General features: G+C 33.3%; 2 protein-coding genes across 8 annotated transcripts; one reads left to right on the forward strand and one right to left on the reverse strand.

Annotated features, from left to right (window-relative positions):
* The first annotated feature begins 2,637 nt into the window (after positions 1 to 2,637).
* LOC18049468 (probable transcriptional regulator SLK3) lies at positions 2,638 to 7,648 on the forward strand. Of its 7 annotated transcripts, none has more exons than XM_024189045.1 (10): positions 2,638 to 2,729; positions 3,470 to 4,316; positions 4,509 to 4,640; positions 4,778 to 4,826; positions 4,937 to 5,151; positions 5,231 to 5,299; positions 5,446 to 5,543; positions 5,954 to 6,047; positions 6,124 to 6,193; positions 6,670 to 7,648. In XM_024189045.1, the coding sequence occupies exons 2-10, from the start codon at positions 3,486 to 3,488 to the stop codon at positions 7,482 to 7,484; spliced, it is 2,373 nt and encodes a 790-aa protein (XP_024044813.1). In that variant the 5' UTR covers positions 2,638 to 2,729; positions 3,470 to 3,485; the 3' UTR covers positions 7,485 to 7,648. The 7 variants fall into 7 exon arrangements, with proteins under 7 accessions (XP_024044813.1, XP_024044815.1, XP_024044811.1 ...); XM_024189047.1 differs by having other exon boundaries at positions 3,478 to 4,316; XM_024189043.1 differs by lacking the exon at positions 2,638 to 2,729 and adding an exon at positions 2,757 to 3,037.
* Positions 7,649 to 8,824: 1,176 nt separating this feature from the next.
* Positions 8,825 to 11,823, reverse strand: LOC18048170 (F-box protein PP2-A12). The gene is made up of 3 exons (XM_006440481.2): positions 11,196 to 11,823; positions 10,691 to 10,809; positions 8,825 to 9,485 (listed from the first exon to the last, which is right to left on the reverse strand). The coding sequence occupies exons 1-3, from the start codon at positions 11,520 to 11,522 to the stop codon at positions 9,065 to 9,067; spliced, it is 867 nt and encodes a 288-aa protein (XP_006440544.1). The 5' UTR covers positions 11,523 to 11,823; the 3' UTR covers positions 8,825 to 9,064.
* Positions 11,824 to 18,889: the final 7,066 nt, after the last annotated feature.

Below are 18,889 nucleotides of genomic sequence, written 5' to 3' on the forward strand. Positions count from 1 at the left end.
ATAAAATTATGTTATTTTATATTTTTAACCATTAAGGATAGTTATATATCTTATATAATAATGTTAAGTAATAATATTTTATAATAAAAATTATCAATAAAATGTGAAGTAAATCATTATTTTTTTCCTCCTTTTTCCTTGTAAAAGTTATAATTACTGTAAAACTGATCTTTATAATTAGAAAATTAGTGAGACCAATCGCTATTGTTTGTATTATGGCTCAGTCTAAAATATTATTCTTATATTAAAGAGAAATCTGATCATGGGAGAAAATCACTATCATATTGGAGAGGAATTAAATTATAAATATTCGATGCGACTGAGTCATTTACCATTATCGGAATGTAAAGCCAATAGGTTGTTTTTTTTCTTTTACCCCCTTAAAATAAACATCATCGCTTGATTTACAAGTAATTAATTATCATTATAATTATTCTTTCTTGTTTAAAAGCAGTCTTTGACGACACAGAGAAGATAATATCTTTGAAAGATGTAAAGTGAAAAAGCAAATCTTGAGAGGATCAAGTACAACATTTTATTTATTTTTAAAGGGTGCTGCTCTGTAACTTACAGCTCACCCAAAACAAATTTTACACAGTCCCTGAATTGTTTGAATAGCAACACCCACTTAGAGGTGTAAAAAAATTAGTTTTTGGGTGGTTGTATGTTACAGATTCTGTAACATAGAAAGGTCCATTTTTAAAATGTAAAAGGTCATAGTTAGTTAAATAAAACTATATGAACATCACCTGAACAAAAATTAAGTCTAACTTAACACAACAGAAATTAATTGATACAGGTTAATTAATTAAAAATTATACCATTATTAATAAGGTCAAATTTGGTATCATCCTTTTTTCCCCCTCCCTTATTTTTCAATATAGTTAGATTTAGGTCTTCGTACACTTATCTACTTATGAGGAAAATAATTATTTGATGAATTCTGTTATATTGATCCATTTTATATATAATAAAACTATGATATTGACCAAAATTGATTAGAGTTTGACTATGTTATTCTATCATTATTTTTGAAGTATGCAGAGTCTAAACTTAGGTACTACTTGTTTTTTATTTTGAAATTTGAATGGTTATGAATTTTCCTGAAATTTGAATAAGTATGAATTTTTCTAAAGTTTAAATAGATCTGAATACAAATGTTTTAATGATATATTTGTTTTTTTTAATATCTGAATATAGATGATATCTTATTTGTTTTTCTAAAATGTGGCATCGCAGAGAAAAGCCTTTTTTAATTAATTTAATTATTTAGTCCCATCTATTATAGTAACTTTCTACATGGACTTTTTTATTAAAAAAATTATTAAATATTGGATTTAATGAGTATTTTGGTGGGTTCAAATAGCCCCACTATTTTATAAATACAACATATCTTAAATATAATTATTTGACACTTACATTCTTGTAAATCAAAAAAATAAAAGAGATTAGGTTTTATAATTTAGAAAATAAGTATATTTAATATATATGTTTTTGGGATATGACATTTGCTTCCTATTAAGATCTTTTCTCGTTGAGATAAAAATTATAAAAGTTTATTTTTTATATTCAGATATAAATATTTAAAAATCATATATCAAATATAAAAAAAATAAAATTTAAAAAAGATTTGATTAAGAAAATTTTAGACTTTAGATGTTTAACAAACAAATTCTATGAATTTTTGAAATAACAACTTAAACATTCATCAATTGAATCCACAGAAATGTACATGGATGAGCATATAAATATTACTGTTTAACTATACATCCATGCTATTGAGGGTGCGTTTGGGAGTAATGTATAGCAGTTGAATGACCAAAGTCCAACTGCCAAGGTGTTTGTTTGTTTGATTGGGTTTTGGCACATCAACAGTCTTTTTTTCTCAATTCTACTCTACAACCATAGTTTTTACTCCACAATAATTATAATTTAAAAATTACAACACCTTACCCCGAAATGCACCCTAAGTTGGATGAATGTGATGGATAAATATTTAATTAAAAATATAAGGGAATCTAATATTTTAAAAGTATATAACCAATTTCATAAATATGCTGAATTAAGAAACGAGACTTTTTCTTTCTGAATTGTTACACCATGTTCTCTACTGCTTTGTTTTAGCACAATATAGAGCTCTATTAAATAATTCAAATATCTATTCTTGCTAACAATTTAAGAAGCCTTCCCCTATTATGTGAGAAGGAAAAGAGCCATTTTTATTTGAAATTGTTGTAATCTAAATGTAGAGTGGGAAAAATATTAATTTTTTTTTTAAATGAAGACATAAATATTAAATATTAATTATTAATTGTTGTAATGACAGCGATGAAACAGCAACAAACTGTGAAGGCAGAATTAGAAAGGAACCGAGAAAAGAGAAGAAAAGGACATGTGAAAATTTAAAACAATTTAATGCCACCATGCAAACCCCCGCAAGGAAGCACGCGTCATATCCCTATTTCACACGTGTCCCTTTACAGTGACCGAGCAGACCGGTTGCATAACCCCCTCCAACTGGCAGCAGGCGGTCACTGCTCTCTTACACGGTGCCACTGAGTCACTGACACACTCTTGCCTCTTCCCGCTCGCTATAAGAGCCTCCTCAAAAACATCAACTTTCATGGTTGTCTTACTCAAAAATCTTTTCTTTTGTATTTGTTTCTAGCAAAAAAACAAAGATAAAAAAAAAGAGAGAGACTTCAAAACAGATAGTCAGATACTACTAGGTATATATTATTGTCTCACTTGTTTTTTAAATGTTATTGTAGTTTTTTGTTTTTTGACATTTTGACTTTCTGGGTTTTGTGTTTCATGATGCGGGTTTTGGGAAAACGACTGTTTGGTTGATGGGAAAATGTGGGAAAATGCTGGGAAAGATGGTAAAGGCTTGAACTTTGGGGTTTCTTTTAGGTGCTTGTGAAGCTGAAAGGAACACGCAGAGCTCAGTTACCTGAGCATTATGTAACCCATTTGTTAAAATGTGCCTCTTTATGTTTTTCTCAGTTTCTACAGCTGCCTAGCTACAATTTTTTAGGTTAAGTTGGCCTTCATTGTGCTTGATTCAGAAGTGCTTCATTTGAACTTCGTTTTAACATTTTTGTGTGTATGCGGGTTTGTGCTTGTTTGATTCTCTAAATTTAGTTTTAGGGATCTCTCTGTTTGTTTCTGGGGAAATTGTTGCCTTTCTTGTGGGTTTTTCTCAAGCTTCAGAGTAGAACAACTCTGAAAATGAAATAAAATGCTTAAATTTTCTGTTGCAAAAATGGTTTGAGATGCTGCATTCATGTTAGTCTGATAGCTAAACCATGGACAGTTTGTTGGTGGGTGGAGGTGTTTGTGTGTATGTGTGCATTCTTTGGTGCTAGATACAACTTTCTTTTCGCTTGTTAAATTAGGTTTTCATTTCTTGTTACTTCTGCCTAAAGACTGATGTGACGATCATTGATATTTTCTTCTCATTGCTAAGGTTTTCAGGTTCTGGGATGGCTCTTGAGGCCTTCTCTGATTCCAAGTACCAATTCGCATTCTCCTCTGGGGTACTGAATCAGGTGACTGGAGACACTATGCAGCCCTCAAGCTCTAATCACTTACTACAAAATGATGGACAATACCGGGCTGCAGTAGCTTCCCTATTGAATGCATCTTCTGGAAATTTGTCAGGTTCTGCTGCTAATATAAATGAGGGTATGGTCACTGGGTTGAGAAATCAAACAATTGTGCAAGAAACTACAAACTACAGACTGAGTAGGTTTAGTTCTTTACTTCCCAATAGTAGCTCAGCAATTTCTATGGGTCCTCAATCGCATCGAAGTGCCAGTGCAGATATGTACTCTTATCTTAATTTACCTCCATTGCCTGTGTTCTCATCACATAGCTCGGGCAGTACAGGTTCTTCGAACACAGATGGTTCCTCCACATTGCAGCAGACCTCCCATTTAGGCATTAATAGCTCACAGCCACGGAAAAGGAAACAACAGCAGAGAGGTTTATCTGCTACATCTCCGCCTGACTTGCACAGACGTCAAGGTGAATCTTCTAATGATAAAAAACTCGATATCTGTGCTTCAACTGAGATGCAAAAGAAGCCGAGATTGAACACATTGCAGCTCGGATCAAAAAGTGAGCAGCAAAATATTTTACATTCTACTCCTGAATTTGGGGCAGTTGACATAGATAAGATGCAGCAGCAGCAGATGAGGCATCACCAGTTACAGCAGCCAATGCATCAAGTCCCTGCTGCATATGCATTGCATAGTGGAGTATGTTCACGCCGGATAATGCAATACATGTATCATCTGCGGCATAGACCATCTGTGAGTTAATAGTTTAATTGTATAACTATTACAAAACCTTTTATATTTTCATTTGAGGACATTGAGCTGATAGTATCTATGTGGGGTTTCCTCGCACACCCTCTTGCTGTCTTTTAACAGTATGCTCCCACTTCATTCTCTGTTTAGTGATATTCTTGAAGGTGCTCTAACTCTCATTGTTTGTTTTTACAGGAAAATGGCATTGCCTACTGGAGGAAATTTGTGGCCGAGTATTTTGCCCCTTGCGCTAAGAAAAGGTGGTGTTTTTCTATGTATGATAATGCGGGACACCATGCCTTTGGTTTTTTCCCCAAGGCAGCTGTGGTCAGTTTTCTTACTGTCTGTTGTTTCTCTGTTACGCAAATCTTCTTTTGTGAATATCCTTTCCATTTATTTTGTCATTCGTTTTGTATGAAACTGCTTAGTTTGAATATTGTTTGGTCTTCCTGTTGGCTTTTCAGGATGCTTGGCAGTGTGATCTATGTGGTACTAAACCAGGAAGGGGGTTTGGTAAGTGCAAGACGTTTTTACCTGTTGTTAAATTGTTGACAACAGTTATCCTGATTATTTGAATATGTTTGGTGGTGTGTAACTGCTTTCTATCCTTATCTGCATGGTAGAAGCAAATTTGGAAGCATTTCCAAGGCTTAATAAAGTAATGTTTGAGAGTGGTGTCATTGATGAACTCTTATATCTGGATATGCCACATGAGCGTGTTCAATTTTCTGGATTGATGATATTGGAATATGGCAAAGCAGTTCAAGAGACTGTCTTTGAGCAATGTCGTGTTGTTCGAGAGGGTAAACTTCGTATAGTGTTCACTCCTGATCTGAAGGTCAGTAAGGTCCATTTAATATTGACTTGGTTAATTAATCTTGTTAACCTTATGTTTATGATATCCATAATATTTTCAGATACTTTCTTGGGAGTTTTGTGCATGGCAACATGAAGAATTTTTGCCTCGGAATTTGGTTGCTCCTCAGGTAGTGATTCTTAGGATTGATGTAGTCTGTTCTTTAATTAAAAGTCTTGATTTGTGATCTTGTACTTAGGTTCTATACTTGGTTAACAGTTGTCTGTGGGGCGACCCTGTTGTTTTAAATTCTTGAAAAAATTTCCTTGTTTCCAGGTTAATCAGTTGGTTCAAACAGCACAAAATTATGAAAGCACTATTTACAGTGGATCTGATGGTGCAACACCACACAATTTACAAGCTAATTGCAATATGTAAGTGTTCAATACCTTCTTCCAGTGAATGAATTTTGGCACCACCCTCAAATGAAAAATTTGTCATGCAAGTTCCATTGGCCTTTGGTGGAGGTCCCCTATGATTTCTGTTTCCCTCATGTTGACTGATTAAGTGATGATGAAGAATAAACATTTAAACCTGTAAAGATTGCTATAGTGCTGCAATGTTTTGTTAATTTATGAGTTAGAAAGAGCCTATTTTATACTCTCTATTTATGTGCTTTTTACGTATCTAGTAACTCGGACCTTCACTCAGAGAATTTTCATGAGTGGACAAATAATTTTGCCTACTCCTTTTGTGTGGAAAATACTTTGGTTGTATAAGACCACTATAGAGGAAGCAATACTTAGAAATATTATCTAGTTATTGATAATTTTCCTTACTTCAGGTTTCTGGTGGCTGGTTGTCAACTTGCGAGAAATACAGAGTTAGATTTGGTTGATGATTTGGGATTTCCCAAGCGATATGTTAGATCATTACAGGTACATATACATAATTCACTCTGGTTGAAAAGAAATTCCAAGTCTTGAGATAATTTGCTGTATTATTGTTTTACAGATAGCTGAGATTGTCAACAGTATGAAAGACTTAATTTCATTCAGCTTGAATAGTAACACTGGACCTATAGGTAATTGATATCTCATATACTGCTGTTGTTGGCTTGCAATATGTTATAAATTTTGGCTTCCTTTGTTGGAAATTTGATTTTGGTTTTAACATTGCATATACTTTTTGCTTTCCAAGGATTTTGTATTTTGCAGTGAAAATTTAGCAAATTTCTGCCTACTTTTGGCTTTTCCTGACTTTCAACCCTTAGACTTTGTTCAGAAAATTTGTGAATGGTATTACCCATAATTTGAGGTTATTTGTCATAATGTCTTAGAAACATATGTAATATAATTAATTATTTGAATAACAATTTGAGTAAAATCTTTAATCATAAATGAGTTTGGTAAGTGATTTCTTTTCTTTTATTTGTTTTCTTCTATAATATGTTCTCTTGATTATGCTACTTTGACCAAATGTGGTGTAAATTTTGAACTACTTTGTTAGCTGATTGATACTAGCATGGAAAATCATATCTGATACTACTGCTAATTTTAGAGAGCTTGAAGAATTATTGTTGTGAAGCAAGCGGAAGTAAGCCCCTGAAAGATGAATCACTAGAGAAGAGAAGTGCTCAGGATCTCTTAAATGATGGGAGAAAGTTAGTAGCTGCTTCACCTATTCTTGATAACAGTGAAAATGATAGCTCTAGCTTCACTGGTTGTGGGCCTTTGGCTAGCTGCGAAGGAGCAACACTTTCCCCTGGTTATTATGAGAGACTGTTAAGACACAACTCTTTCAATCCAAAATTGAGCAAAGTGAAACAGGAGCCTTCTTTGTCATACAAATCTGGTGCATCTTCAAAATCATCTCAATGTCCTAAAACCATGCAGTCTGGGCTTGTCCAGAATTTCTCAGTTGATGGCATGTCAAGTTTTGATTCTTCAGAATGCAACCAGAAGAAGACAATGGAGGAACGCCTGATCCGAAGATTGCTGCAGGAGATGATCAATAACAGCAGAACCAACGGGGACAATGAGGTGGAAAAAGTAAACCATAAAACTCCTAATAACAAGAATTCTGGTTTTCCAGCTATAACCATAGCAAACAATGTTGATAGGAACATGATGGAATTCAGGAACAACGGATCATTTCCATTCCCCTCAAATGCAGAAAGTGGTCATGTGGGGAAATTGAGCTCCTTTACCAGTGCCTCCAGCATGCTCCCTTCTGGTAGTTATAGTAATGACAACTTCATTAGAAGAGATCAATATTTGCCTGAAGTGATACAGAGCATGGCTTACGGGTACCACGATAACAGGACTCCTGATGGGGGTGGCGGCCGGGACATGATCTACAATAGAAAGACATGACTAATGACTTTGCTCATTTTGAGTTATTCACTTGTGATTTCTGACTTGGGATGAATACCAGGGAAGTGGTTCTGCATAGAGGTTCACATAGCTTTTGAAGCAGCTTAGGCTTTTTGGTAATGTAATCATGACGCTGATATAATATTATAATGATTTGAAATTAACCCCTATAGTGTTTTTAACTTTTTTTTGGTAATATAATCATGCTGCTCTGTCGTTAATCAATGCCAAACAATCTGGTGTGATTTTCCTTCCTCACAAGCTAAGCTAATATATAATATCGGGTGCGTTTAACACATTATATTGTATTGCATTAGTTGTATCGTATCAATAAATATTGTATTATATTGTATTAAGTTGTAATACAGTATCATATTTAGTATATTTTATTATTATTATTTATATTCAACTAATAATTTGAAGTTTTATAATTAAAACCAATAATTTTTATCGTCAGCCAACATATGTGTTGGGCTGTCTTTGTACTTTAATGTCATTTGAACTATATTTTAGTATCATTAGAATTATATGATAGGTGTTATCTTAAATTTATGACAAGCAAAAGCTTTTACATAATCGCATAGTCTCAATAATAAGAATTTTAATTGTACCAAATCTCAATGCAAAGGATCTTAGAATTGTCGTTGACAGTTCAATAATACTAGCGGCAACATTTCTGGCCTCCCGTCCCCGGTTTGTTTAATGTGAACAGTGCCACATTATAATGTATTACAGTACACCATAATGTAGCTTTAAAGATTTTCCGAACATAGCATTGCACTTAACTAATGCAATTCCATGGAATGTGATGTGATAAACATATCCATTATTTATACAACGTGGAATTTGAAATCTTATGCCATGTTTGATATCGGATCCTTGAGATGCCTTTCACTCAAATTCTATGAGAACCAGAAGATTAGGTGGCCATTACAGGTCAAATAGAAAGGCTGGATACTATTACAAATGATATAGGTTTATTCGTCCTTCAACCTTGAGATTTAACTAACTTATATTTTTGCTAAAAAGCAAAAAACTACCTTATACGAGACCCAAAATCCAAGCCAACTATCACTATAATGGCAAAGACTAGTTGAGAGAGGACGAGGTGAAAAGAGAGGATAATCCAAGAAAGTTCAAAATTAAGCCCTTACAGGGGAAGATGGGGATCCGGCATCAAGTATCACAAAGATGTTTCAATCTTATTTTTGTAATAAATGACAGATAAAAAAAAATTCGGCATTCTCAATATGGAAATTGATATGAAGGCTGAATCATTTTTTTACTTTGCGAAGTAACAAAGAACAGAATGATATAAAAAGAGGTAGCACGCAAGTATATCACACAACATGGTTCAATTACCAAGTAGCACTCGTTTTGTGAAGAAAAAAAAGACACCATACAAGAAGCCCTTGATAATGATGAAAGATAATTACACACTAAAAGACCATAACATATACATCAGCCTGTTCCAGACTAAAAGGACTACCAGTATTTGATCCTGCTTTCTTAAGATACCCAACCTCTCTACAACATGTGGGTGTTTTCACTTTTCCTACATTTGAGTGGCCAAGCGCAGTTCAAAAATGCTTTAACCTCTCTGTACATTTACTTGGGCATATTAGGACCGAATCTAAACAAAGACCACCTTTGGTGTGGGTGCAATCGATCTGCATCATGGAGAACTTGATCTTGGTCAAAAGATTGCCATTCTCGACTATGAAGTCCCCAATGTGATACTGAACCCATTTTCCCGGTTCATTCAAAATGCATTGCGATGAAGCATGCTGACCGTCTGATGTCCATAGCTGAAACTGCACAGGCTTTCTATCCCAACCGTGGACATGCTCGGTGCTGCAGATCCTGCGACCAAATCTCTTGGATGCCCGTCCTAACTGCAGTCTCATGAATATGCTATAAGTTCCAGCCGGGAAAGGAAACTCCAACTCCCCATCAACTTCAAACCACCAAATTTGCTGAAGATATGCAACTGAAGTGAATCTGAACACAAGGAAAAGGAAATGCTAATCAATTCCCACACTGTATTTTGCTATTAAGTGTAATAATAAAACATCTTTAATCAAATGTTCAATCATAAACCATAAACAGCATAACAAGAAAACATCTAGAACCTTCAATATTGATTTACTTTTATTGAACACGCAACTCCAGCCAGAGTCATAAAGCAAACATCTTCCTTGATTCAAAAGACAAAAAAAGGCAACAAATGGATGTTGATTTGAAAGGGAAGTGACTTTATATCAATAAAAAAGAATTGTTGTTTGAAAAAAGAATTTTCAAAATACATTCATGGGAAATTATCATTTGTATACCCTTAGTTTACTCCATTATCAAAAATACTACAACACTTTGAGGGTGTATCAATCGTCCACCCTAAGTTGACAAAATGTATCAGCTAACCACCAAACCGTTAGTTGCCGTTTAAGTATGATGACATCAGAAGGGTAATTTGGTCTTTTCATATGATACAAGTGATAATTTAAGGGTATACAAGTGATAAAAAGAGAATTTAAGGGTATACAAGTGATAATTTTCAAGGGTAAAATCGTCAATTCACTGTACTTCCGTTAACTTTCAAACGGCAACTAACGGTTTGGTGGTCGGCTGATACATTTTGTCAATTAAGGGTGGACGATTGATACACCCTCAAAGTGTTGTAGTATTTTTGATAACAGAGCAAATATAGGGTATACGAATGATAATTTCCCTACATTCATTAATCAACATTTGAATAAGGCTTAAAGTCAAAGAGAGAATAGTTTTAAACAATAGTATGAAACTACATGCCGCCAACAGATTTGCAGGTCAAACAAATCAATGTTATAGGAAACAGGAATGATCAATAACAGCATGCAGTTGGGAATCTAGTAACGTCTTTCCCTGGGAAGGCAAAACTCAGTAAAATAACAAAACTTCAAGGACAGAAAGGCAGTCATAGAACCTCGAATTCCCCCACAAAATCAAGGCGTCACACAATCATTCAATCAATCAATCATGATTCAATTAATATATTAAAAACTGGACAATTAAGAAAACAAAGAAACATACTTTGAAGAAATTCAGCAAGAAACTGCCCCGTACACCGGCTCTTTATCGGCCAATCTTAAAAAATACTATATGATAAGAAACCGAAAATTTCCCCATTCTCATGGAAAATTACTTTAATTGGTTCTAAAACGTCTCACCTAGATTCCTCGGTTGGAATATGATTCCAATATCTCCGATCATCAATACCAGTAATCGCCAGCCCCTTGGCCGAAATGGATAGACAGACACCCCCAGTACTCTTATCTAGCCAAACTTTCTGCACACAACCATTATATGCAAACTTATCAACCCAATGAACAAAAAGAATCAAATTCACAAAGCCCCTGCAAACAAAGGAAAAAACATCTAATCTATTGGTTCATGGTATAAATCCCAACAAGGCCATAAGATTAAAATATCCGATAAGAGAACAAATTCTGCTATGTAATGACAAAAGAATTTTATCTTTCGTTCCTTAATCAACAAGAAAACAACAAAGTTCAAAACAATTTCATTAAAAAATTCACTTCTTTCTCATAATCTGAAAGAAAAACTTGAAGAAGAGTTGAAATGAAAATCCCAAATAACAAAACGCGCGCGCGCGCGCGCACACACATGATATCCACAGTTTCTTGCAATCGAAACGAAAACGAAACTAATTACCTTGGTGCCACCATCAAAAGAATTCATTCGACAAAGCCTGGCATAAATCTCTCTCTTACCCAAATCCTTTTTCAAATCACCAAACACTTCTTCAATCAAAGTTCGATAATTAGGAGGCAATTTAGATTCCCAGACGAAATCGGCCAAAGAAGCCCCACGAAAAGCTCTATTCAATCTAGCCAATTTGCAAATCTCTGTCGGATCCAAAGACCCAATAATCAAAGCCACACAACTCTCCGGCAAATCACCCAGTCCCGGCTTTGCTGCTGCGGAACCAGGTGTTGCGCCGTTTGGGTCCCGAAATAAAGCAGAAAAATTTGCACCCATCAAGCTCAAAATCAAAATTAAAAAACAGAGCAAGCCCCAAAAAACAGAGGAAAAAGAAAAGAAAGAACGAAAGAAAGTAAGAAAGAACGCAGAGAACTAGAAAGTTCTGAGAATCAAAAGGGAGGCCTTCAAAGAAAGAGAGAGAGATAGCAAAAAGGTTCAGAGGGAACTTGCAGATGTTGTCTTGTCTCACGGACGCGTATTGCATTTCTGAAGTTTGATTCTTTAGTTTTTGTGTTTTGTCTGTTTGTTTGACGAGAAACGGAGACAGAGAAAAAATTGCGGTGACAGACAGGATTTTTTTTTTTTTTTTTTTTTTTGGAGATTTATCAATTTATGCAAGAGAATTTATAATAATAATTATTATTATTAGAATGGATTAGATTTAACTGAATGAGTTTATTGTTTTAACCGTCAAATAATCCGTTGTTTTGAAAAAAAAAAGAAAAAAGAACGATGATTGGATTTTTTAATATTTTCCTGTGGACTTGTTTATCCACCACTAAATTAATTTAAATTTAGTTTGAATTTGACTTTTTGTTTTTTTTAGTTATTTAAATTTAGTTGATTAAACAAAATCCAATTTTTATAATTTCTTTAACATAATTTTTTATATTTATTTGAAAATAAATATCTATAATCCTTCAACCCTCATAAATTATTTTCACATAAAAAAAATGTATTTAATCACTTGACTTGTATTTTTGTTTTTCTGTTTTTGGTAAATCCCATCACTTATCCAATCCTTATCCTTGATCCTACTTTTTTTAACAAAATATTATTTAGACAATTAGATTTATCCAATAAAAATATTATTTAGAAAATTAAATTTATCCGTTTATATATCCATTAGATTTTCATTGTTTTATAAGATAAAATTTTCATTAATTTAGTAAAGTGAATCCATGCAAAGTTTCTTCCCAACCCAATAACAGAGGAGAGATTGATTTTATTTACATTTCAAACAAAATGTTAAAGTTTCCCTTCTCACAAGTTCCTTTGTGCACTAATGGAGATACTGATTTTCCTTTGTTTTTTTTCAAAATATTCAGGAATAGATGATTAAGATATTCCCATCATGCGATCATTTATTAATTAATCCATTAATTAACTCCGGAAGTTTCAGTAGATTTTTTTGTTATAAATATTAATATAATAGAAGTTGATTTAAGAAATTTATTAAATTTCTAACTGTAAATGTAAGTAAATTTGTAATGTTACATTAAAAAAAGAACTATAAAAAACCCTTTTCAATTAACTGTTTATGTTTCAAAGATATTTTCTTTTGCTCCTTGATTTTTCAATCTATAATGACTTGAAAATTGAAATCAGCCAAAATGATGAGTGCGGCATTAGTGCCCTTGAAATTACACGACAGCAACTGAATATATGATGGTGTTGGACAACTCACTTAAGTGACTTAACATTGGACAGATGCCAATCCCATTAGACCATTAGTACAATTTGATGTGACAAATTGGACTACTCTAATTACTAATAGACTCGTTCACAAATCACAATAAAAGCTAAAAAAAAAAAAAAAAAAATCCTCAACTGACAGCTCTGTACATTAAATTCAATTTCATAGCACCCTCTAAATGCAAAATTTTGCTGCTTCCATGTTTTGCTTCTTTTCAATGTTAAAATGTTTGGTATACAAGATTTTTATCGAGACTTAGTTATGTTGTAATTGTGGTATTGTGTCACAGTTATAACCAATTATTAGATTTACTTGAATCTACTGTTATATTCTTAATCTAAGTGGATTCAAAGACTAGTTGCAACTGTGGCACGGTATTACAGTTATAACATAACCGGATCTTTTTTATCGATTGTCCTATTATATGGGTAAATGACCACAACATACTCACTTTCGTTTTTATTATTTGTTTATTTGGGAATAATTTTTTTTTTAGATTTATGCGATTTCGAAATAATTTCACCAAAAACGATTTATGTGACTATGTCGTTTTTTCCATTTCAATACAATGTCATATATATAGCTGAAATTTACAAAAAATTATTTGATTTCGTTTTATTCCAATAGATTGGTGTTAATCAATTTTAATGGTTAATTTTGATTAGTTGGGCGGCGTCTATCTATTCATTGTTGTGATAAGTTGATGATTATTAATCATCCAATCGATTGGGTCGACACTAAATTAAATAAGATTGGGAAAGTTAAAAGTTTTAAGTTATAATGAAAGCCTAGTTAATAAAAAAAAAACGAACCGCCACAAGGGAACATGCCTACTAAATTTTATTGTTTAATAGGCATGATGAGATAAATAAGTAATTAATACGTATTGATGAATATCGCTGAATACATCTATGGTTCAAAAATACCCACGTTGCGTAGCAGTTTGATGATAGCATATGAAAATTTTTAACTCTATGAATACGTATTTGAAGAGTATAAGACACAAATGTAAAGAGAATTCAATTGCACTTTTTGATCCCCTTTCCACTCTCTCATAGCTTTCGTCAATTTCCTTTTTTGTTTGGGGTCACCGTTGTCTAAACGTATAAAAAAAATAAAAAAGGACACATGCAAAGTAAGTGGGTTGAGCATTTTTTTATATTAGAAAATCATTTATATTAAAGAAACCATAGGTTATAATTTTAATACAATGTTGATAACAATGATATATTCAAATGAAGGGCTTGTGGGTTGTCTCTTTTGAGTTCTTTTTTTTTTTTAAACTAGAAAATTGTGGACCAATGACACTGCAAACAGTCAGCAAAAAAAAAAAGTACGGCCAGCGAGACGTGCATCTGAGTCAGCATACGACATGTCGGCCAAGAGTCCAACCAGTATGTTGTTGTTTATTGCCGCCTCCAAACACTTGTCATTTGATTAGCGGATGAACTTGTGTAATTTGGATAAGCGATGACGAGGATTAAGAGAGTAATGGCCGTGTATAAATTTTAGTTAATTGATCAACGTTTGCCACTTGGCTAATCGAAAACCAAAGTAAGATTTGTTAATTATTCGTTGAAAGAGCCACCACAGCTTTCGGATAGGCCTCGTTGGATTTTTAATTAGATGTTGTGAGAATGATTTATATATGCGGAGTTTCGATTTAGATAAAGATAAGTATCATGTTTATATCTCCATTAGTCGAGCTGTTATAATTAATAATTGGTATCAAGACAACTAATCAAGCTTGCATGGAAATAAAACTCGCTTCTTCGATGAGTTACGTTACACGTGTTAAACTTAACATGCGTTATACTACAAATTCAAAAATAGCCGCCGGCGTGGGGGCCAAAGTATATTGCTTTCTCTTCTATTTTGATCCCAGAAATTGAGACCAATTCTCGTTTAATTAATGAAAATTGGGATCGGGTGGAACCGGGCAAGTTGCTTCAATTATGATAAACATGATGCCCAGTCAAGGAGCAATGACTAGGATTTGACGATGAAGAGAAAAAGGTGACACCAAATGAGGTGATCAATGTCATCGTTCATTATTATTATTTGCTTCTCCTTAATGCAAGTTGCACGGTTACTGTGTTCATCTCCAATTAGTAAATTAAATCAGTCAATATGCATAAGCTGGATTCATTAATTAAACCCTAAAAAGTCATGCAAGTTGCCTTACATGATTGATAATTTTTTAGAGTTCATTTCGTGATCTGACTCCGATATATATATATAGAGAGAGAGAGAGAGATTCGTTGTGGTTACGGCGTTTTTTTTTTTTTTAATTCTTTTTGCATTGCATAGGGAAGAATTTAGCAAGTCTTTTGATTCGAGTTAGCATATTGCCAAACTCACTTCATTCTTGCCAACTACAATGCGATTCCTATTATTTCGTTGGGATAAAGATCACATAATATTCTAGTTGTTTAATTTCTCTCGTTATATATGTGTGAAGATGCTAAATTGTGAGATACCATAATCATACTGTTAAAAAAAAAATATATGTGTGATTGTTGGATTGAAACCAAATATAAATGTGATGTCAACAAGACTGACACGAAATGTATTTGGTGTAACAAGAAGTTAAATTCTCGTTCTTGGCATTTCCATTTTAAAGGTCCAAAACAACCAAAAAGAAACAATGAGCTAGCTACTCAAAAAGGGGACTATATATATATATATATATGGTAGCACGATGCTAGCCACTAATTAATTTATTCTTGCCATTCATGGGTGAGGGGCGGCAGACAGGCAAAGTATGTGACAACAAGGGGTCGGTTTGTTTGAATTATAAATTAAGTTATAAGCCAAGCTTTCTGCGGATATATTGCTTTTGAAAAATGTTGCCAAATACCAATTATGTGCATTACATGTGCGAAACGGAACGTATTACAATTGTTTGCGGGCGCGATATGGGCGGCGCGTTCTGATTGAATCACTCCGCAACTTCTTGATGGTTTGAGAAACGCAGCAGGTGGAATTAATGTAATATTGCATATTTGATAAAAAAAAAAAAAAACATTTATGGTGTGTTTACTTCATGAAATAAGGAATGAATTAATGTAATTTATAAATTTATGGTAAATATTTTTGTAAATGTCGATTCATACAAATGAGTGTGTGAATAATAAAAATCTTTTTAGTAAAAGAATGACAACAATACAATAAATAAGTTTATAATATAAAATTATTAAAATTGTACATTAAATAATTATTTATGATTTTTTTTTATTTTAGCGATAGAGAATGTGATATATTTGAATAATTTAATTTAATGAAAAGAAAAAAAAACAAGTATGACCACAAAGGAAATAAATGATTAAATTATGAAAATGTTGTTAATTATTACTATATCATTGCTTTAGTTAAAGTGAAGAATTTTCTTACTGCAAAATTACTCCTGGTGACAATATTATAATATATTGACACACACACACATAAATATATATATATGTTCAATTAGACTAAATTATAATATTATTTTACAGTAAGTTAAAATAGAACTAACATCTTAGCCTCTGAATAATTTCAATTTATTCAATAGATATATAATTAAATTATTTTATAAACTAAGCCTTTAACTCTAATTGAAGAAAAAAATTGAATTGGGGACACACTTAAAAATGAAATGAAAATTATTATTTTACAAAAATTTTAAAAACTTGAAGGATATAAGCCAAATTTTTACGGCTAGAAGGCGTAGGTCCGCTTCTGGATTGCTCTGAGATTGTGGGCAGGTCATTGGAGTCAAAAGAGTATACGATAAATTTACCATTAGAAATTACATGTTTAATTTTTTTTTTCTCCAAAAAGTTTTATGTGAAGCAAACTCTCTTTAGTTCCGAAATGAAGAAGTAAAAAAAAAAAAAATTATCAGATAACTACAAAATCTTAGAAAAAGTAGTAGTTTGAACTATCTCTGATTAGAAAGAAAATGACTATCCATGGGAGATTTAAACGACGAAAATAATTGCTCTGAGGGAGAAGACGATAACAACTCTCATATACCTACAGAACACTCAAAAAAGTATAGAGAAATGTCACAAACAGATCTATTAAAACCGTGGGGACCAATCTGTTGAAAAAAAAAAAAAAAGAGGTAAAACTTTTAGAAAGAATTCTATTAAAGTTGATACGAAAACTCTCAAAAACATGAGAGAAAAACCCATTTTATTATTTTGCTTGAAGATGAGACTGACGGCTGAAGTTTTGTTTATTGAGGGGAACAGGTGGTCGTTATTAATTGACTTCACTAATCGTGCCCATTTGACACCACAGCCCAACTAAGCTGCAGTATCGCTCTATCATTTTAGCCGTCTCTTAATAATTTGTTTTTTAAAAATCATCATTTTTCCGTTTTCTCTTATAATTTTTGAAGGGGGAAAAAAAAAAGGCTCCCACTCCCATTCTCCCACTATCTGTTTCCTTTTCATTTTTGATTTGACTTATCTTTCCAAAGACAAAAAATAGAGCAAAGCTTTGTTACAGTGTGCGAGTCGGAGTCACAATTGCGTCTTAAAAGGCGATGGGATGTGAGTGGTACTAAGAGTAACTGATGGCATTTCAACATCTTTTGATAGAAGCCACGACAACGTGAGTACAAATATCTCCTCAACGAATCTGAAAGGAGTGGGCATATTGGATTTCGGTTCGGGTTATTTAAATTTCGGTTTACGTTTTAATCCGATTGGATTATAGAATTGAATTTAATCGGGTTCAAAACGTTAATTTGAACTGGACCGAACTAAATTTAATTTAGTTCGGTTCGGCTCGGGTTTATAATTCGGATTGAATTGTGTTAATTTGGTTCGGTTCGGTTCGGGTTCGTAATTTGGATTGAATTTGGTTGGTAATTCGAGTTAGAACAATTTAATCCACAAATTCTACCAAACACCACTTAAAATACAAAAATCTCAAATCTAAACATCCTTGACAAATTTCAACAAGTCTTTTTAAAATTAATAAAATATAAAACATGTAGTCAAAGAGTTTCTTTTTTGTTTAATACATATATATATTATTTTTAAAAGCCAAAACTTCAAAAAAAAACAACTCGTTCGGGTTCAACCCGAACTGAATTTTAATCCAAACAGATTAATAATTTGGGTTCGCTCGGGTTGCACAGGTTAACCCAAACCGAACTGAACCCGAAATAAATTTCAGGTTCTGTTCGGTCCAAATTAACCCAATCCGAACGCCATCTTAATAATGCCGAGAGACATTTCTATTTTCAAATTTAATTAAAAAGTAGAAAAATCTTCGTCCGTCGAAGGTTGCGCAAATTGCAAAAACCTGTGATCCCAAATTTCTTGACAAGAAGCGAAACCAAACACATGCATGATCATCATCTTTCCCATCACACACGGGTACTGGTGACGGAAAAGAAGGGCAAAGACAAATGAACAAATGACGTAACAAACCCATGTGCAGAAATTAGGGGCTTTGATAAATATTTATGAAAAGGGAGCCCCTAGCATTTGCCTTATGAAAAGGACATTAGCGGTGCACGGTTGTGATTGCAAAGGACGCCAGCCGTAGAAAGTTGTCCATTGTGCAGTCCAGCTCGACATCAGCTGCAGCTAATGGCCATTTGTTCGATTAATTATATCTTTGTCGCCGTCATAGCTTGACACCTATGCCGTGATAACGAAAGCAAGTGGACTAATGGACAACGTTCACTGCCTAAAAATGACAATGGGTAAATTGTTTGATTCCTTATATTATAATTTTTTAGTTGATCATATTACAGAAGCCCATCCACCTAACTTATCATACTCAAATCGTGATTTTACAGTTGAGAGTTGCTCACGTATTATATAAGTTAATTCAAAATTTATTCTCATATCATAAGAAAATTCTCTTATCACTATTATCATATGCTGGCTGATCTTTTTGCCACTCGTGCATCCACTCGTGCATGAGTTTAACTCTCACAAGTCAC

This window comes from Citrus clementina, unplaced genomic scaffold (genome assembly GCF_000493195.1).
Source record: "Citrus clementina cultivar Clemenules unplaced genomic scaffold, Citrus_clementina_v1.0 scaffold_3, whole genome shotgun sequence".
In the NCBI taxonomy this organism is placed as follows: Eukaryota; Viridiplantae; Streptophyta; class Magnoliopsida; order Sapindales; family Rutaceae; genus Citrus; species Citrus x clementina.